We start from the raw sequence: 22370 nt of genomic DNA, 5'->3' as shown, positions 1-22370 counted from the left end.
AATCCAAATTCCACACTTAAGTGGATTAAAATTTGACTTGTGTAGTACAAATATGTCACAAAATTTTTATTTCTTTACAAAAACCACGAATCTACCTTGTTCACTTTCAAATACTTGTCCTTCAGGATGCTTCAATCCTGAACAAAATGGAGGATGAGGTTTTGAACACAAAATTCTGACAGGTGTTTTGTGCAAGGATTAAATGTCCTTCTTTGACACATTTTTCATCGTCCGAGACGGAAGTTTTTCGATAATCTTTACTAAAGTTGTCGCCCCAATCCGGATGTTTACAAAATTTCGATGCGCGTTTGCGCAAACTGTTTAGATTGGTTGAGATTTGGGTCATTATCCCCCTTTAGTTCATCGATTTCCAATGTTAAAGGTAGAAAAAAAATTCAAGATGGAAGACGAAAATACACCACATGTTCAAACAAAGTTTTTCACCAAACAAGCCCAGTAATATTCCACTTTTCTAATGATATTTATGAGATCTAGAAATTTTGCCGATAAATTTTGTCTAATGGGATTTGTTGATTTTTCATTTGTTAGGCGATTAATGAATTAGTAATTGTTGAAATGATTGTTTACAATAAATTCTTGCTTCAGACCACAACTAAAACTCTCATTAGCCATGTGCAATAAATAATTTTTCAGTACGGAATTGCGGTAATTGGCAATTGATTGTAAAAATGTCCCAACTTCAAGGCACCCATATTTCTGAATAAACCATGTAGTCCTATCTATTTTCAGATATTCAGTACCTGACACACCATTTTCCGTTCCTGTGTCTGCTGGTGTTGAAGAGTTAACTTCTCTTATTAATGGGTTATTGACAGGTAAATAACAAGTTCTATGATAAAGTAATTGTAATGGTTAATTGCCAGTACTAGCATAAGTCAGCCAGTTGTTGGCAAGCGTCTAGTCGCTCGGATGGGACAATAAACCGAGGCCCCGTGTGCTACAGGCTGTGCACGTTAAAGATCCCTCGACAGTTGGAAATCGAATAAGAGCAGGCTAATGCCACTGTCCTGGCAAAATTTCCCTCATTGCACCCAGCATGGCGTTGTCTTCATTAGCCCACATGGTGCAGAAAAGTAGGAAATAAAAACACCATTCATTTCATTTCACCTCCTCTAATACCTATCCTTGCTCGTACCAGGCTATATGAATATCACCTTTAAGGGGTTAACAACTTTGGAACTGTGTAAACTTCAATACTTCCCTCTAACGCTGGGTTGAAACACTGTCTTTTTGTGGCAGTGGTTAAAAAAGTCACCCCCGCAGACCCAAAATTCAATAAAATTGACGATATAGTCACCCAATCCTTACCCTAAACAAGGTAACATTAAACACTTCCTGAAATGAAATGATGATATTTCCCTGTGAAATTATTTATTGGTATACATTTCTTAAAACCATAATTAGTTCAACTGATATCTTGTATAATGTGTACATGGATTACATTATTGTTTGTTAAACAGCAATGACTGTGTGGTACCAGGCAGGGTATGCTTACTCTTCTGGACACCTGCTACCAATATTCAATAAGAAATGCTTACACACTTATGATTGATATACTTCCTCATGTGAAAAGTTCATTAGCTGTAGCAATGTTTCACCAAAATGTTGTTTTCAGTTTCGGGTTTCATTTTGCGGTTTCGTTTTGTAAGTACTTGGTTTATCTAATGAATACAGGCCTTGTGTTCCAGTCTAAAATAAAATGGAAAACAGTGTAAATTATTTGCATCACAAAATTTTACCTCATGGCACACTACTACAGTTTATCTGCATTTGACATATACTATCAGATATCTGGACCTTTGACATTTTATTTCATATTTCCCTATAATTATTTTCCAGGAGATGAACCTCAGAAGGAAGATACAGAAGTCATTAAGTTTGATTTTCTGGTTCATGAAGAATTTTTAAGGAAGCCTCTGAATGAATTTTTAGATCAAAAAGATATCTCATCTGTAAGTTTTAAACAATGATGATCTATGTTTTTTGTTCTGCTTTCTTTAAAGGAGCATGCTGCTTTTTTTTTAGGTTGCAAATTTTTTTTTGCTCAAAGTTATCATAATTTTACTCCAAAATCTAGAGAAATGTGTCCCTTACCATAAACAAATCCAGCCATTAATTTTTTATCCCCAAAAATATTAAGCTGTTAAAAAACTACTGTATGAATTTGAGTAAAATAAACACCTAACTGTAGAGAAATATATCTCCTACTTATTCTAAACGTTTCAACTAATAATATAGAGCCATTTAAAAGTCAAACACCAAATTTCTTATTTCAAATAGATGAAATATTTTCAGGTATAATTTACGACATCTTCGATAATGAAAATTGTTCATAGTGCCTTTAAACAATAATGAGCTATCTTTTTTTCTCTATCTTTTCCTGATTTCTTGGGAAAGTTGAAATTGTTATTTTCCTTTCTCAAATTTCTAAATTATTCCTAAAAGTTGTATTTTTTATTGGGATGTTAATATTCATTGTATTTTTTCTGTTGACCAGGAAACAGTTTTAGAAATAGAATATCTTGAACACCATCCAGCACCTCAACCTGAAAACTCACTTCTACATGATGATTGGGTCAGCTGTTTACAAGGTTATAGTAAATAGTAAGTATAGCTTGCTCGCTCCAGTTCAGTGATATCATCAACTCTGGTTATAAATATAATTTAAATTTAAATTAGATTACAATTTTGTTTTGTTATTAATTTTGGTTAGTCTCCATTGTAACTTAAAAAGATTTATACCAATGTCACGTTTCAAGGTATTTAAAGCAGACGATTACACTCCACTCTCTCTCCAATCAGAATCACTTTTACTAGCAAATATCTACATGAGCAGTTCTCTGCATACCAAACTTATATCAAATGAAATGAAATGAAATGAACGGAGTTTTACGTCCTACTTTTCTGCACCGTGTGGGCTAATGAAGACGGGCAACGCCATGCAGGGTGCAATGAGGGAAATTTTGCCAGGACAGCAGCATTAGCCTGCTCTTTTTCGATTTCCAACTGTCGGGGGATCTTTAACGTGCACAGCCTGTAGCACACGGGGCCTCGGTTTATTGTCCCATCCGAACGACTAGACGCTTTTTCCATGTCAGCCCCTCTTACCTGCATCACTGACAGGGGGAAACCGGGTTGAATAAATCTGAAAGTATTATCTCGACCTATGCCGGGATTGAACCCTGGACCTTCAGGTTAGCGAGCAAGCGTCTAACTCACTGAGCCAACGCGGCTCCCCAAACTTATATCAAACCCAATTATGTTCAGCAATTGGACTTAACACGACAAATGTTAAGTAAATACTTTAAAAACAAAATATGTCTTGTTGCTACCTATTACTTCAATGCTACATTCATTATACCTTAAGATTTATATTTTGCCTTATTATTATCATTGTTCTAGACAGTTTTTTTTCTCAAAATTGATTAAAATTGTGATTTGGGCCTTACAGATAACTTTGGTGGTTTTTATATCTTATAAATATTGTAGTATGTAAAATAACATACCGGTACTTCAAGTTTGTTTTCATTTACCTGAAATAAATTTATTTGGCCCAAATCACATGTCATTGCCCCCGTTGCCGCACTGTAGTTACGGACTTGGCAGAATGGATAATCCCATTTCATTTTGCACATCAATCATTATATTAACAGTTGTAATTATGTAATTATAGTGTTATATCTGGGTGTTATGATAATACTATTAGATTATGGAGCACAGAAGGAGAAGAAATAATGACTATACCAGCACATTCTGGCCCAGTTAAAACAGTACAATGGATCACACAAGGTAGTGCTTACTCTCTCTCAGACACCTGGCCTTGTCAATCTTGAGAGCTTGAATTAATTGTAAAGAGGTTTTCTAAATTTTTATATGTATTTGGGACACTGATAGCATCAAATTGTATCATTCCAATTTTCAAACAGTTTGTTTTAGTGGAATTGCAGGAACCTCAAATTCTATTCCGCTCCCTTTTCAAAAGATTCCACATAGCTAATGTTAGTTTGTTATTCAGGTTGGTCAACTCAGCATCTCTTTCAGAGAGTTCCCATAGCTGATAATGCTTGTTCATTATTTTAGACCCAGACGACAAAGCCCCAATATTTATGAGTGGGTCACATGACCAGACAATCCATATATGGCAATGGAATATTGAAAAGAAAGAAGTGGATTGTATTGTGACCTGTAGAGGTCATACAGAGAGTGTTGACTGTTTGGCTGTGGATGCAGAAAATGAAAGGGTGGGTGTATTAATTTTTGAGAATCAGAACACAGTATTCTGTAAAGTCTGGAATTGTCTCTCAAACTTTCGTTCATTTTTTTAACCCTCTCCTATGCTGGAATTTTGTGACAAAGTGAAGGAATTTGATTGGTTAAAGCAGAGGTCATCAGGGTAGGTCAAAAGGTTATTGTGATAAATGTTCAAAAAGCCGTCTTTAGACCTTAACTGAAGTGGATTTTAATTAGACTTGGATTTGTCCAGAAATTTTGCCCTAAGCAAGACACTTTTTCCATACCAGCATCACTGACATAGGGGAAACCAGGTTGAAAAAATCCAAAGTTATAGAAGTTTATTTTAACGTTAATTTTTATTTTATAGTTTTGCAGCGGTTCGTGGGATAAAATGTTAAAAATTTGGTCATCAGGTAAGAGATTCATATTCTCCATGTAGTTGTGGTTCTTTTGAAAAATACTGGAGGAATCACAGATCATCATTTTGAAATCCAAATCCAATGTTTCTGGAAGTCTAAAACCTTGCTGGTAATAATGTGGGAAAGAAATAGGCATTTTCAGACAGAAGTAAAAAATTGTGAGCAAAACACTATTTATTCTGGACTTCAAACAGAAGTTATGTTATTTCTATTTCAGCCTCAACTGCAGAAGAAGATACAGCAGACGACAGTAACACCACAGCACCTAAAAAGAAAAAGAAAACAGACCATATTGTTCCTACTAGGGTAAGAATTGAGATTCATAATCAAGTTTGTGACACTCACATGTGTAAAGCAAGCTTGCCATAATTATTTGTATTCTAGTTCTTCCTTGAATTTGATTTCAATTCTGTGGTATCAAAGGGCTGCTCGATTGGTGGGTTCTGCACGTTCAGGATTTATGGAATCAATAGAATGTTCAATAAAGCGAGCTTGAACAGAGTTCTGGATGCGTTCCATGTGTGCTGAAAAAATAGTAGGTGCAGACAGAATTCAAAATGGCGGAGAATGAAAGAGATAGGAAAATTTTGAATGTGACATATCCGCTTTCATACTGTTAAATAAGGGACAAAATTGAAACAGACGGATTCTGTTCAGAACTCAGAACTCTGTTAAGCTCTGTAAGTTTTTCCAGCCATTTAATTGGTCAAACACTTTTGATTTCAAATTTGGTTTTATTACTATCAGATTGAAATGTACATTTTGTCCAAATTCAAATATATGAATTCCTTTCTAGGTTCCTATATTAACACTGTCAGGCCATAAAGAGGCTGTATCATCTGCTTGTTGGCTGAACTCAGCAGAAGTGTGCACAGCATCCTGGGATAATACATTAAGATTCTGGGACATCAACCGAGCCTCAGAGAAATCTCAATTAGTAAGTTGTTTTTCTTTTCTTAATGCTTAAAGTTTATCCTCGATTGTTGGAAAAGGGCATCTCTTGGAATATGCAGATTTTTTTTTTTTTATTAGTTGGTACAGATTTGGACCAATGATATGATAGCAATTTTCAAAAAATTTTGTTTTTATTTCAGCAAGGACCTAAAGCGTTTTTCAATATTTCCTACTCAGCGTTAAATGGTACAATAGTTGCTGGTGGATCTGATAGATTTGTGAGGTTGTATGATCCTAGATCAAATGGTAGGTGGTTGATTTATTACTCTTCTAGGTTTTTCTCAGACAGACGTCCATTTTATCAAATGGAATGTGTTAACATGTCCAGTTTAATTAAAATTAGAACAAACTTTTGTTCCGTTTTTCATTAGCTTTTATTTTTAACATAGTCACTTCAGTAGCTTGATCTGTTCAGTCTCCTCACTCTGTTTTTCAGATGGAGCTGTGGTCAAAAGTGTATTTTCTTCACATAAATTATGGATTGCTGGTGTAGCTTGGTCATCAACCAATGAAAACCATTTTATATCTGGGTCACATGACAGTCTGGTGAAATTATGGGATAAAAGAAGGTAGGTGTAAAAAAATTAGAACGAGTTCTATGACCCATTTTTCATGCAAATAAATTGAAGTGAAATTTTGAAATTTTATTTAGAGTAAAATTTGCAGACATTGCTCACAGCTTTATTAAGCTTGTACATATGTTACAAATCTACAGTTATCAGTGTTGTTGCTTTTTTCAGTCCTAAAGCACCACTGTACGATATGGCTGGCCATGAAGATAAAATACTCGCTGTTGATTGGTCCTTACCAGAGTTAATGATGTCATCGGGAGCAGATAACAGCATCAAAATATATTCTTACAGTGAAACTAAACAAAAAATTGGTGATTCTTGATTTCAAATAAATATAAATAAGCACTTTTTTTTGTGGAAAGACTTCCAAGCAAACTCTCGATTGCACTGGCTGTGGCATTTTTCTTGCCATGAATAACAAGTGATTGCCTAGCGAGATATGCCCGCTTCTCTGATAAATTTTCAGTGTAACAAAGGCAATTGTCAAAATTCTAACTTGTCCCAAGATTTTTAACCAACGTAAAATATCATAAAATTCTGACTTAAACTGCCAAAAAATGATGGATTGGCATACTTTAAAATACATAACATTATATAATTACGCAAATTTTTTATTGCAACATGTTACATACACATAATTATTATACAAACAAACTTAACACAAAATAACACATACACAATTATTATACAAACAAACTTAACACAAAATAACACATACATAATTATTATACAAACAAACTTAACACAAAATAACACATACACAATTATTATACAGACAAACTTAACACAAAATAACACATACACAATTATTATACAAACAAACTTAACACAAAATAACACATACACATAATTATTATACAAACAAACTTAACACAAAATAACACATACACATAATTATTATACAAACTTAACACAAAATAACACATAAACTTAACACTGAAGACATATACACATTTACACAAAAGTCCAAATGAAATTACACAAATTTGAAATTTCATTCAGAATAACACAACAAAATGATAAATATACTTAAGACATCTACATACAGACTATTTGTTTGTAGTTTAAGTAATAATGAACCTTACACAACTATACCTATGTGAACTCTCTGAAAGGACCTTAAAAGATATCAAGTTGACAAACCTAAACACCAAATAAACAATACTTGCAATGTAGACTCCCTGCATGAGATGTCAGATTGATAAATCATGTCTAAGATTATCTTGGTTACCTGGACTAGCTAAATCTCAGTCTGTTTCATTAATTCTATAGGAACTTTACACCAGAATTTAATTCTGAAAAGTAATACAGGTAACTTAAATTGAAGCAATAATTTAACCATTTTATTTTTACAAAACTGAATTTGGGGAACATAATTTAAAAATCTTGAAGCATGATTTAATTCTAGTTTTTAAAGTGTCTCTAGACACTTTTAGCTTCTCTTCACACCTTTTGGCTTGAATGGTATTAACAACAGTGACATCATCTGGAAAAGTTTTCTGGAATGACAAGGAACCTTTTCTAAAGAGAAAACAGGATAATATAGATTATTGATACAGTATAAAATAGAACCAAACACGTAATAGGTCTTGGCTCAATCAATCTAATTAATCCTGTGATATTTTAGTCTACATTGTAATCTAAATAATTTTCTACCAAAGGCGTGTCACAATGTTGTTATCTTTAACCAATCAAAGCATGTCATGTAAAACTGTTTCTTGATATAAGGAATTGTGGAAAGGCTGTCATATTGTGTTACTATAGATATTCTTCAATTCCTTATTCTATAAAGAAACAGGTTTTACACAACAGGCTCTGATTGGTTAAAAAAAAATACTACCTTTGGAACATGTGTTTGGTAAAAAACTTGTTAGATTTCAATGTAGACTAAAAAAAAATCAGAAAAAGAAAAGAATACAAATTTTAATCTAATCTTAATGATATTGGATCTCAATTCATTTGATCTAATCTACTATATCTATAATCCCATATGGTATCTCGTCTACTTCCCTACCTCAAGCCATTTTTATACACAAAATAAATTACTGTTAAAATGAAAATATTTACAAAATCTATAACAACTATATAATCATATATCTCTCTCTCTCTATTAAACCTCGCACCCTATTTTATTATCATTTGAATAAATTACAACACTTACTTTCATTATACTTACAATACAATCATATTATACATTATTTACATGTTAGTTAATTCACAGTCAAAGCTGATATGATAGCTTGCTCGATGAACCCATGTGTATTAACAAATTATATGTTATTCTATGGCAAATCTAGACTCATACCAAAACTAAGTATGGTTATTACATGGAATTAAAACACAGCCATTTTGAATCTCTACCTCGTTTTAATAAGTGGAAATTTGAAAAAGGTTATATTTTTTCAACAAAGCCATCAAATCACATTAAAGTGATACTACATCTTAGAATAAACATAAAAGTTAAAAATTTTAAACTTGGCCAATAAGAGTATATATTCATCAGTCATAAATAACATAACAGGATCCTTATATAATCCGATAAATCCAAAAAACTTAGTAATTATCCATAAATATGCAATTAACTATTGAAAAATGCTTAATATTATGATTAAGCGTTTTTCAATAATGACTTAGTTTTATGAATTTTCCAATTTTCTAGATTTTACAGGGATTCTGTTGTAACTTTATGACACTAGGTAAGTTCACTGATGAATATATACTCATATTGACCATTCTTGAGAATTAAATTTTATGTTCATTCTAAGACGTAGTATCACTTTAAGCCATTTGGAAACCTTTAAATATGAATTTTAATTGATATATAAAAGCCGTTATCAAAGTTCAACGTAATAAGTCGAGGAAGAGATTCAAAATGGCTGTGAACCACATTCATATGTGTGTGTTATTTTCATCTAAGAATCATGTGTAGTTTTGTATGATCTCGACCACATAATAAAGATGTGAAAGGCTCGAATTGAATGAAAATTTGTAAAATGAAGTGTTTTGATAATTTCAATGTGACAATCAGTCAATATGCAAATAAAAATCTTGAAAAATACATAAATAATGAATTGGAAGATACACTGACAAATTTAATGAATACACAATGATAAACTCAACATATTTCTTCCATTTTGGAAGTTAAAAGTTTTAAGGGACAGATGAGCCATTTTTTTTTGACCAATCATACTTTAGTCTCAGAAACAGAAATTTTTTAGCTAAGTCAATCAGTAATAGTGTTCACAGCCTACTGTCGATATTTGAGCATTTAAATCCATGTGTGTCCAGAATTATCTGTGTTTGAAAGTTAAAATGACGACTTGTCATTTTAAGATACTCTGGGATATATAGAAATACAAATAGTGAGTAAAATTCTGAGATTAAAGTTTTTTAAAGGAAGTATGAGATTTTCGTACATTTCTATTACATGTTCAAGACTGAAATCAACCATACAAAATGGCTCATCTGTCCCCTTAATGTAGAATCATAAACCACCCTGTTCAATCTCCATAAAGCTTAACACTTGAGCTCAAATGATATTAACATTAAAGGAATACTACCTCTTAAGCTAAGATTCCATATACTTGTCATGCGGACATAAATGGCCCTTGCGGATCCGTCATGCATCAAATATGATTCCATATGTGCGTTAAACGTATACGTTATCTTTCTTTTGAAGCACGGACTTCTAGACAGATGGATGCTTTGGTGCATAAAAGAAACAGGGAATCCCCACAAAATACGTCACATTAGGGAGATCTCCACGCGGAAAGGCGTCCGGATGCGTCAAAAATCGCTTCAACCAGCCATTTTTTTTTTTTTACCCATGACAGAGACAATTCGACAGATACCGCTTCCGCATATATGGAATCATACCCTCTTAAACCAACCATTTCGATTTTTGACGCATGACGGATCCGCATGACGCATATATGGAATCTTAGGATTACCAAAAAAATCGAAAATTTCATAATGAAACTAAGTAATTTTGGAACACCCTTTTTCAATAATTAAATAGTTTAATGGATATGTCGTCTTATACAAAGATTCTATTCGTTAGTCATGATACCTGGTAAGTCTAACTGATAAATATATACTCCTTTTGACCAAATTTGTGACTGTCCAATTTAAGAGGTTCTCTATCTTTGAAGAGCTTTTGGCTTCAAATTCTATATATAGCACTTATCTTCGACCCTTTAACAAAAAATAAACATCCAGCAATACGTCAAGTATGTCTCTTCATTATGATTAGAATATTAATATAATGGCTGACACGATGAATTCATTACTTTCGACGAGATCTGGAACCTGTGTGTCGTTTACTTAAAGTACTTCTATCATAATCCCAAGGTAGTTGAAACTCTCTGAAATATATGATATACCATTTTTAACTTTAATAAATTCATTCACAAGATAAAGTGGGTAACATATGAGAAACAGCATTTACCTCTAGGTAAAAGATCATTTCATTCTATTAGTCAAATAGGGTACCAGTCTGATTGAAATAAGACCAAACTTTCATTCTGTTTTTTTATTAGATTTTATTTTTAATGTAGCCACTTCAGTTAGTTCTCTTAAATTAAATTCAACTTGACGACGTCAGCTTTAACCAATCAACTTTCAACCCACTCCAGAGCTGGCATTTTGTGATGTTGCATTTATCAGGTTAGGTCAAAAGGTTAATTTGACAAACTTTCAAGAAGCCTGTCTTCAGACCCTTACTGAAAATGCTATATTAATAATAAAAGCTAATTAAAAAAAAATGGAACGAAAGTTTGGTCTGAATTTAATTAGACTGATTGACTTAATTAGTCCAATTGGGTACAGAACAGTAGGATGTATTACTTTATTTCATTTCCAAGTCTAAATGACATAATCATCAATTGCAAAAGAAAAGTTCCCATAAAAAAATGCCCACAATTGGGAAAATGAACTGGTTCAAAGAAATGAATATAGAAAGAATGCATGAGATTGTAAAGAGGTTTTCTAAAATGTTCATGTGTATCGGGGACTCTGATGGCATCAATTAGCATCCATTCCAATATTCTATCAGACATCTGTGGTTCCTGCAATTCTGCAAAAACTAAGTGTTCGATGATGTCACTAGTCACAAAGAGCCTCATGTGATAAAGCATATCATGCGATGACATCATCAAACACTTAGTTTTAGTTGAATTACAGGAACCAAAGACGTTAACCATAAAAAATTTAGAAAAAAAACTCTTAAAAATCCCTTAAAAGAGTTAAAACTGGTTCAAAGGGTATATCAAGTACTCACTGTGATTGTAAGGAAGGTAAAGGATGACCGAATGCTATGACTGGTAATTCATCACTGATTTCTATGTGGCTGACTGAAATACATAGATTTTTTATATCAGCTTGGGGGCTTAACGATTGTAAATATCAGTTTTCATCTAGTGATCTTGGCTTTGACTTATGCTAGGCACAAACAAGAGTTTTATTTTGCTTGATCACGAAGGGACAACGAATATTCTAGAGCGTGTATAACTCTGTGGAACTTTGCCGTCGATCGCTTGATTGGTACACAATGGCATAGGCAGCCATTTTGAACGTCACATGATATCAGCACCAAGTCTGATTGGTTTATGAAATATTGATCACCGAACAAAATATGTCGGACATGATGAGCGAATTTAATCGCCAACGAAAATAATTGGCTGAAAATATTAAACTTTGCGTATGAATGGAAAAAATGTCGTAAACATAAACGGACAGATTGCAAATTAAATCAGAACTTTGTCAGTTTGCGGTCAAAAACTGTTGCATATTTGCCTTATTGTTCACTACATGGTGTTACCAGTCTTCATGAAGTAACAAAACAACAGTTAACTTACTGTCATCTAAGATGGGTAGAAAGGAGTCAATATCATTGGCCGTTTCTATATTATGTATTGGAGATATCACATGATCCTTTTCTCGTAATTTCTTGGCAGCTTTCTGTTCTCTCATTCTCTGCATGTCCCACCTGTAATGACAAGGGAGGTAATTCCTTATTTTATGTGAGTTATTTCCCTTTACATTGTAAAAATTATTATTCCTGAAATTTTCTTTTCACAGAAAAAGATGTTCATTTTTGACATAAGAAAACTAAATAATTGGTTGGAAAAAATTTTTTTTGTTATATATGTTATATTTTCTCAAAGAAGGTGGAATAATGAAACCGTCCAAAAAATGAAAATGGATGATTTTACAGCAATGAAATTCCTACCTCTTTCTACGTTTTTCCTCTAATTCAGGTTTTTGATGTCTTTTAATAATTGTATCATCTTCTAAATTCTAAAACATTGAAAGTTACAATTGAGGTCATCTCACAACAAAATTTGACATAAAATCTCCTTGAAAAACCTTTCTACTGGTCCACATTCACTACATCAGAATGAATATATATACCAGTAAATAGCCATAGTAATGTACAAAAATCACATTATTTCTTCAAAAATATCTCAAACCAGGAATTTTAATTTCTATTTTTATAGATGTCTTTTCTATATATGGCAGTGTCTCAAGAAAAGACGATTCCTCATTTTAACTTTCACAGGCGGATAGTTCTGAACACAAATGGATTGGAAGTCTCAAATTTTGACGATGAGCTGTGAATACTATTACTGATTAACTTAGCTAAAAACATTCCTGTTTCTGAAACTAAGGTACAATTTGTCAAACGATTGTCCAACCTGTCCTCTTAAGAAGTGATAAATGTACTCACCTCCGTGCCTTCCATCTGATATAAATTAGTATATTTGATTTTTCTCCACGACGGTACTTCAACTTCAAACAAAAGTGACATCATTTAGTACAACAGGATAACACAAATGGATTGAATTTGCAAATAAAAAACAGTAGCTTTTGTCATCACTAGAAAGAATGTCATCATCACAGTGGAGTGGATACCTTCATATTAATTGTAGATGAACTGAAGGTTCTCAATATGAAATGGATAGCTGAAATAAGGCTCTGACAACTTGTATAACATTTATTTACGCAACCATATCCTCAAATTAATAAGAACTCAATCATGCATGAAGGTTAACTTTCCAATGCAGAACGAAAGCTTATGCGGTCGCTAGATTGGTGACGTCTGCACGGTCTGGAAACAGGATTCAAGGAATCAACAGAACATTTAATAAAACAAGTTGAAACAGAGACCAGAACGTGTTCCACATGTTCCGAATAAATAGTAGGTGCAGACAGAATTCAAAATGGCGGAGAAGGAAATCGATGGGAAAATTTTGAATGTGACAAATTCCTCTTCTGTTCAAATCAAGCGCCACCAAGGAGTCAAGTAATTTTTCATAAGTAAACTCATAATAGTAGTGATACTTACTTTCTTTCAAGGACTTAGCCAGAATCTTACTCTCTTCTGGATCGATAATTTCAATATGGCGGGAACGTAACTCTGCTTGGGACACATGGTATACACAGTCAGTTTTTAACACGGTTTGCTCTTCCTCTGTGACACTTGGATGTCGAAGTCTGGACAATGGGGTGTCTGTCACAATTTCAGGACTATCCTTTACCAGTATTTCTCGAGATTTTCTGATGCTGTTTTCAGTTTTGATCTTAGCGGGTCTCCCAGGTCCTGCATGTTTTTTGACTAAAAATTTGCTTGGAGTTGGAGAACTCAAATGGACTGTGGCTTTTCTGGAAATTTAGAAATTGCATTTTAATTCTTCCGAATGATGCCCAAGTTTGAATAATATAGGTATAAGAGTATATGGATCTAGAAAAGTTCACTATCTGGTACAAAGACAGTACAATTAGCCATCAATCAAATATCCAAATGAGGAGAAAAATCAAAACCAAACTTGAATCATGTTGAATCATTTGAACAACTTCCCCTTAAAGTAGGGAAACAGGCTGAAAATAGGTCAGTTGTCTGAAGATTGCATAGTGTAAAACTCCGAGTAACAGCATGATTCAAGTTCTGTTTTAATATTTCCATATTGCTATACAATTGATGTATTGTGTTTTATTATTGTACACAATATGAATAAATTAAAAGAAGGAAACTATCTTATTGTATAAGAGTATAACGAGACTTAATCTTATCTAAATTTCACCTCCCTATTCCACTGTCATACAATGACCCTAAATTTACCTTTTTAGGCCTTTTTCTTGCTTTGGAGTAGAGGCAACATCTTGATTTTCTTTTGTATCTGTTGGTTCATGTAATTCCTCCTTTTGTTTCAATAGAGACATTCTGCGTTCCATTCTCTCCAAACGACATTCTAGCTGTAAATTTAAATAATTTTGATAATCTTTTTAACTAATGAGCCAAACATTCTTTTCAACCAGAGCTGTATTTGGCATAGAGTAGGCCTATTTTTGGCAATAAAGATTATAATGGACAGCAAGACAAAGTTGAAGTTTCAGCAAAATCTGTCAAATGAAGGAAGGATGAGGTCAAGATTTCATCCAGAAATATCATCACTGTCATCTGGACAAAGAAATGTCACTGTGGTCAAAGTAAGACACTAAGCAGAATGGCTTCTCTACACTGTGCAGTCTTTCAATATGCAAAACAGATTCTACTGATGCAAATGCAAAATGCAAACCGGATAGTGCATGCATGCAATTTGTGCAACCTAATTATTTTGCATCAACAAGTCGCAACTAGCTGGACATTTGAGCTCATCCTGACCTGCAAAACGACAGCCACCCTTGACACCCACCAGGATTTGCAGGCCTTTTTCACGACTTTCTCACCTCGGAAACGCTTTGAAAACCCATTTTCCAGGAAGACGGATGAAAAAGCGTATCAAGTAATTTCATCATAATTCAAAATGTCGGCAATTAGTCGATTTCAAGGTCGAAACATAAGCTGTATAATTAATTTTTCGCCTCCACTTTGGCCATGACGCGTGTTTATACACAATGGTCTCAATATTGTCACATGATCAGTCATGTGATCAATATCGGCAAGAGAGCTAGCAATGTTCGGATGTTTCCGTCGTCTCTCAATGTATCGATTCGGCAAGCTTCGTTTTCCCCCCGTCAATTTCCGTTTCCTGACATTTTTAGATTATCCAGACACTCTGAAAACAATAACTGTCTGGACAATTTGACAAACAATAACAAATAAATCTAATGCGATTTAACAATCAAAATTTTTCAGATAAAATTTTATAAGACTAGATAGATCTAGATCTACACCGTATTATAAAAACAAAGAAGATCCCACAATTTATTTATCTTTGTCTCTGAGCCAAATCTAAAGGTTGAAGACATTTTGTCCATTTTAAAATAAAAGCTATTACGTAATAGCCTTTGTTCCTTTACGGTTTGGGGTGTGAAGTGCTTTGATAATTGACCCTCGAAGGCAAAGTTTCCGACATATACAAAATTACACACGCCCAAATTGACAAATTCATAAATTTCTAGACCTTTGTTGATACGTTTCTTCGGATTAACATTTTAAACCCCGCACGTTTTATACATCATCAATTTTAAAAAAAAAAAACAATGGATTGAGTAATTCGCAACTTCTAACGGACACCCACCCATTCAATCGCACCAGGGGTTTATTTTCTACAAGGCGTATACAAATTCATTTTTGTACCAATCTAAAAATAGACCGAGCCGATAGTAAATGCTAATCATCCGCCATTTTGACCGAGAATTGAAAAAGGCCGAAATTTTATTAATTTAAAATAACAATATCTCTGGCATACAAAATCGACATTCAAAAATAAAATTACCGCTATTTTCTCCGATTTTAACTCTTTAATTTCCCGATCCTTCTGTTCGATCACATCGCCTTGTTGCTGAATTAATTCCAAATGAATCAACAGCATTTCACGCAGTTCGTCTGCCTCACGATTTCCCGAATCTCCTGAATTGTTAATCTTCCCCGCCATTTTGACGGCTGGGATTTCGTCTAAAACACCTCCATTTGTCAAAGCACAATTTTCAAACCCACTAAGTTCATTTTCCTTTTCTCGGGCCATCTGTAAACTTTCCTGCATTGCGAATGCCAAGTCTGAGTCGAAGTCCCCATTTTTGTAGTGGACAGGTTTTGTCATGCGACGCCGTTGTAAATAAGGTCTTCTTTCACACTTATTTCTCACTTCGTTCAAAAATTCCGATTTCATATTTGATATCTTGTTCAATTAGACATCTAGCTCGCTGCAGACACAACTGTCGCGTTGCACAAGTCTCCTCTTCTTTGTGAAAATTCCTCTCCGTTTCCACAATGATTTGACCTCAATATTTGAAAATACAACAAACAACTCGGGCCGTTATACACCGGTCGAGTCTACCTTATTTGCTCTTTTTTGTTAGAGAACTCTTGGTGTATTCAAACTGTCGTCTGCTAAAATCGCGCTTTTCATGACAGGATCATGCTATGCTCGTGCATAGTTAACGGGAAAGATGTAAATATAATGTTAAGAATTCGCGTGTTTCACAAATATCTTGAAGTAATTATTATGAATAGAATTTGCGTAAAAATGCATATTCCAACATAGGTTACTCCGAAACGCTGACCGAGTGATCCAAAATCTATATTTGCTACAACCCTGTTGTGTCTACTTTCGCTTTCGCTTTCGCTGCGGGCGAGACTTAAAGGGACAGATGCGGGAATTTTGGGGGTTGATTGTAGCCATGAATATATGTAAAAAGTCTTCATTAAAACGCGGATAATTCTGGACACACATGGATTTGAAGGCCCAAATTTCGATGGTGAGCTGTAAACACTATTACCGACTGGCTAAGCTTAAAAATTCCCGTTTCTGAGACTAAAGTATGATAATTAAAAAAAAATGGGGCATCTGTCCCTTTAAAATGGAATGGCGGACCTATTTGTTTCCTTCTATGACTAAATTTATCTCAGGAGGCAAAACCAAGGGTTGCGGCTCAGGCTGAAACTGACGATGCTATTAGAAAGAATCTTGAAATGACATGAAAAAGTCAAATATTGCATAACTATTCAGCTTTGTACGAGACACGTTCTGCCTTTGGATGATTGAAAGTCAACATTGGGTCAAACCTCAAAAGCTCCAGATGTGGATCAGAGAGGAGATTCTAATCCATACCATAAATGAACCAAGTACCAACGATCCGCACCACAAAATGAAAATGAAATGAATGGAGTTTTACGTCCTACTTTTCTGCATCATGTGGGCTAATGAAGACGGGCAACGCCATGCAGGGTGCAATGAGGGAAATTTTGCCAGGACAGGGGCATTAGCCTGCTCTTTTTCGATTTCCAACTGTCTAGGGATCTTTAACGTGCACAGCCTGTAGCACACGGGGCCTCGGTTTATTGTCCCATCCGAACGACTAAACGCTTTTCCCATGTCAGCCCCTCTTACCTGCATCACTGACAGGGGGAAACCGGGTTGAAAAATCCGAAGGTATTATCTCGACCTATGCTGGGATTGAACCCTGGACCTTCAGGTTAGCGAGCAAGCGTCTAACTCACTGAGCCACCGCGGCCCCGAACCACAAAATGAAACCCGAAATCCAATACAACACCTTGGGGAAACATCGATTGCACCTAATGAACTGTGCATATGAGGAAGTATATCAATCTTAAGTATTTCATAATGAACAGTGATATCAGGTGTCTAAAAGAGTGTTAAGGAATAAGCCGACACTTGTAAAGATATGTCACATTTTTAAATATGAATATTAAAATGAATCATGGATCTAAATTTCTTACCTTAACAAAGTAAACCATAGCAAAATTTGACAGATGTTTGAAAACCTGGCTTGCTTCATAAAGTGAATAAAATCTACTCACATGAGCTGTGATGAATTCTACTGAGCAATTAAGGATTTTAATTCAGCACAGTAATAGTTCTGGGTCACTTACTACGTATATTACCAATAACTCTACCTCAAAATAAAGTGGACTCTTCGTGTTCATGATTGGATTCGTCTTAGAACGTGCGTAAATATCTTTGCCCTAATTATATAGAATGTGTTAAAGGGACTGTAAAGAGGTTTTCTATTTTTTTTTTAAATTGTATCGAGGACGCTGGTATTGCAGGAACCATTGAAAATTGAAAAGTGCAAATTGATGCTATCAGTGTCTGTGATACACATAAAAAATTTCTATACAACCCCTTTAACTTAAAACATTCGTGTCAATAGAGTTAAAAGACTAAAGAAAAATAATAGCCATTCGGATTCCCAAATTGCTGCCGAGTTGTTTGTGAAGGATTAGCATATCATACCACTGCAGCGACCATTCTTGCTTATTTTTTTTTTTATACACTCCCCAATTAAAAAACACATTTCTCCTAATGCATCCTTAATAGCTTACACTAGATGGCCATCCTAAATAGCAGATATATGTTTTTGGACAGTACTTAAATGATAACCACATCCTGATTATATTTTTGGATTTTTTTATTACCAATTAACGTAAGGCATAATGACATGCTAATCAATAATAATAATAGTTTATAATAATAATAATGATAGAGAATATAAAATAATATACAATATATATAGATAGATATAATGATATGATAGATCAAGAAATACCCAGGTTTCCCCTACTGAAACGTTACAATATATTATTACATTCCTCATTTTCTCCCTACTAAACAGACATTATAATCCGTGTCCCATAGTCCCCACTCTCTCCTACTAAAACATCAGACTAATTTACATGACATTATCCCCACTGACATATCCAATATAAATCACATTGTTGCCCCATGTTTCCCCTAATTCAACATCAGAATATTCCTCTACTGGTTTGTTTGGACTTCGGAAAATGACTTTTTTTTTTTATTAATCTTAAGCATAGTACTTCAAAACAAAAACCCTACCCAATTTGAAAAAAAAATAAACTGATGCTCAACAAAAAATATTGAGCAAAAAAATAGAAATGATTTACAAAAGATTACAAAAATATCAATAAAGCACATTTCATTGATGGACGTAATTTAATATGAAAGGCCTCTACAAAGGGACAAGGGTTTCTTTCTAAAAAAAAAACAGAATAAAGGTTGGTTCAGTTACAGATATGCATACAGAATTGTGGATTTATTTTGAGATGAGATCTTAACAATTCAAACAAAATCATCTTCACAATACCAAGTTTATTTGAGCACTGAATGGTAATGGTAAGGCCATTGAAACCTTGATATTCTGAAGATGAAAAAGCTATGCTTGGTCACTTTCACTCCACTTTAATTAAATTGCAGACAAATAGGATGTCAGATTTCCATTTTAAAAAAGTAAAACACAGCTGATCCAAGCTCAATCAGCTGGTAAAGTAAAAATTTGACTATTATAGCCTCAACCTCTTCTCTTGAAATTCAAGATTTTGAAAAAATGGTTTGAGTGCAAGATATGCAAGGAAAGATAAAAATGTACAGTATTTGGGTATATAATACAAAATTTGGATTGGATCATAGAAAAACATATAAAATAGAGTAAAACCAAGACTCCTTATGTCTGTAGTAATGCAGAGTAATACATATCATCAAGTGTGAAAAATCGCTTCTATCATTAATATAAACAGCGCCCATTTTTTTATCTCATGAATGCTGTACGGATCTTAGAATAGCAAGAATGACAGTCATTGGCTGGATTATGTCTTTACACATGGTTAATTACGTATGTAGTTGGTATGTTGCATACTTCAGACCGCACCACATACACCTGCGCGAAACGGACAAAAGGAGCCTGGGCTTTAGGCGAATAGTTGAATGGTTCTATAATTTTTTGACCATAATTTAAGCGCTTTCGGCCAGAATTTAAATGAAATGAAATGAAATGAATGGAGTTTTACGTCCTACTCTTCTGCACAGCCAGAATTTAAGAAACATTGAAATATAAGATATACAGAAAGTAAAAATATACAAGAAAGCAAGTACATGTATGTATCAATAGTTTCTATCAAGAATTCAGGAAATATTAAAGTGTTAGATATACATAAAATACAAATACAGAAAAATATATACAAAATCTAAATATACAAGTTAAAAGCTAATGAATATCAAAATGAATAACAACACTAATTAGTAACTAAAACGCTAGCTTGAAGCAGCACTGGTTTATGCTTTCCATGAGCTAATTTAGAATGATTCTGAGCTCTCTAATGTGCTTTCCATAGAACTGTTCTGAGCTTATTTAGAATGAATCTGAGCTTTCTGAGCTCTCTCATATGCTTTCCATAGAACTGTTCTCAGCTAATTTAGAATGAATCTGAGCTTTCTTGGCTCTCTAATGTACTTTCCATAGAGCTGTCCTGAGCTTATTTAGAATGAATCTGAGCTTTCTGAGCTCTCTAATGGGTCACGATCAAGCAAACTTGGAGAGAGATGGCTAAAACAAAGCCTGTTTTCTGATCCCTTTCAGTTATTGAAAAAAATGTTGTTTATATATATAAATGGAGTTGTCTCCCATGACCAAAATGTCAAGGTAGTGTAAGAACAGCAAGAGAACAGGTCTGAAGTTTTTTTTATGATTATTTACACAACACTATAAATATATGGCAAGCACAGGGTCCTTAAAGACAAATTCTTATTATCAAACATAGAACTATTTAAATTGCAGTGTGTGCCAGCTTCATAAAGACAGGCATTGTGATTAAATCATTTCTCCCCGTGTTCAAAACATACAGGGAGATTACTTATGGTTTTTACATTAAAGGGGCAGATTCGCCATTTTCAGGGGTTGATTGCAGCCTTGAATTTGTTAACAGTCTTCAGAAATACTCTCTAAAAATTGGGGAATGAAAGTTGAATGTTTTGTTGCTAGAGTCTCTGACACCCAGTCTTTTTTTGTCGCAAACGCAAAGAAGAAGTCGGACCGGATGATTAAGTCTACTGTAACACACATGGCTAAAAAGACTCAAATTTCGACAGTGAGCTGATTTGCTTAGCTAAATATTTTCCGTTTTGTCTCCAAAAATGGCAAATCTGTCCCTTTAATGATAATAGACAGAGGAATCCTTGTTTTACAAATATTATATGGTGATAACTTTTTCAAAAGCAGTTCGATTTTGAATATTTGTTCGAGTTTGGTCTAAATATCTTACTATTTATTACAGCTATGACAAAAAATTCAAAATATACCCGGAAAATTGGCACACACTGTCATTTAAATCATTACTTAGTTTTAAAAATATTTCTTAAGAATTTTTGAATTCTTATTTTCATTCACAAAATCATTTCTTTATTTAATAAAATCTTGAAGTTTAAAATCAAATCATGATAAAAATCTCCATATCGCATAAAATATTTCATCATTTCATTTCTCATTTAAAAATAACCGGTATCATTATAAAATAACGCTAAGTTTTCATTAAAACTTCATAGCAGTGATCACAATTTGAATGTTTATTTTTTTCAATATGGAACATCTAGTGAAGAGTAAACTAAATATTAATATTTTTCTAAGGTTTATAGTCATCTAGATATTCAATTTTTCAGCTCATAGAGCTCAATTTAAGCTTTCCTTATTACTTTTAAGTATTCACAACTAACAGCAAAATTTGTCTGAAAAGTGACACAGGTGGTTAATTTTAATCACTTCTCCTTTAAGACAAGAATGGAAACAATATAACCCCTTTTCTGGCTAATCATGTTATTAAGGCTAATATCAATGATGCAATAATCCACGATTGTCCTATAAACCTTATTCACGCGTCGGCCATATGGAATCCAGAACAAGGCTCATAACGCAAACAAACGTAACGTTGTGTCACTGGAGTAGAAACACTACCTTCATGTCTTTAAAGCCTCATATCATATCTCCTATCCTACTAACTCAAAACATAGAATTAATTAAGATGAATTTTACCTTCACACATTTCTGATAAAAAGAGCAGTTTTAAGCCCCTTTTCTTGCTATTGACCTGACGTTAAGTGAGTCACATAAGCTATTCCTTCATATAACGTTGCCATCTTATCAATGGACGAGGAAATTTGTGTTATGAACCTCGCTTTCAGTGTCTAAAAAACGAGTCATGGACAAGGTCTATTCTACGTAATAAAATTATCAAAGCTAAGAAGGATATAAAATAAATGCTGGAAATACTGATTAAAGCTACAGATACAACTAGACACTATAATTTATAATACAATAATATAACTTATAAATCTATATATTTACTTATACCATATATAATATATCAACTTCTAATATACTTTATAAATTTACAATATATCTACTACTAGATTTGTCG

At 33.7% G+C, this 22370-nt stretch overlaps 2 protein-coding genes across 2 annotated transcripts; one reads left to right on the top strand and one right to left on the bottom strand.

Moving 5' to 3' along the window:
* The first annotated feature begins 386 nt into the window (after window positions 1-386).
* On the top strand, window positions 387-7860 carry LOTGIDRAFT_238255 (hypothetical protein). Its single transcript, XM_009049491.1, has 12 exons — window positions 387-456; window positions 751-836; window positions 1861-1973; window positions 2519-2625; window positions 3695-3810; window positions 4102-4262; window positions 4622-4667; window positions 4891-4979; window positions 5470-5610; window positions 5768-5873; window positions 6064-6196; window positions 6368-7860. The coding sequence occupies exons 1-12, from the start codon at window positions 401-403 to the stop codon at window positions 6519-6521; spliced, it is 1308 nt and encodes a 435-aa protein (XP_009047739.1). The 5' UTR covers window positions 387-400; the 3' UTR covers window positions 6522-7860.
* A 2148-nt stretch (window positions 7861-10008) lies between these two features.
* LOTGIDRAFT_238252 (hypothetical protein) lies at window positions 10009-16377 on the bottom strand. Its single transcript, XM_009049490.1, has 8 exons — window positions 15919-16377; window positions 14319-14452; window positions 13545-13861; window positions 12927-12988; window positions 12429-12496; window positions 12055-12185; window positions 11478-11550; window positions 10009-10563 (listed from the first exon to the last, which is right to left on the bottom strand). Exons 1-8 carry the CDS (start codon window positions 16309-16311, stop codon window positions 10485-10487), a joined length of 1257 nt encoding a protein of 418 aa, XP_009047738.1. The 5' UTR covers window positions 16312-16377; the 3' UTR covers window positions 10009-10484.
* Between the last annotated feature and the right edge of the window lie 5993 nt (window positions 16378-22370).

The sequence above is a fragment of the Lottia gigantea genome, assembly GCF_000327385.1.
Source record: "Lottia gigantea unplaced genomic scaffold LOTGIsca_137, whole genome shotgun sequence".
Lineage (NCBI taxonomy): Eukaryota > Metazoa > Mollusca > Gastropoda > Lottiidae > Lottia > Lottia gigantea.
This window is presented reverse-complemented; position numbering and strand designations above follow the sequence as displayed.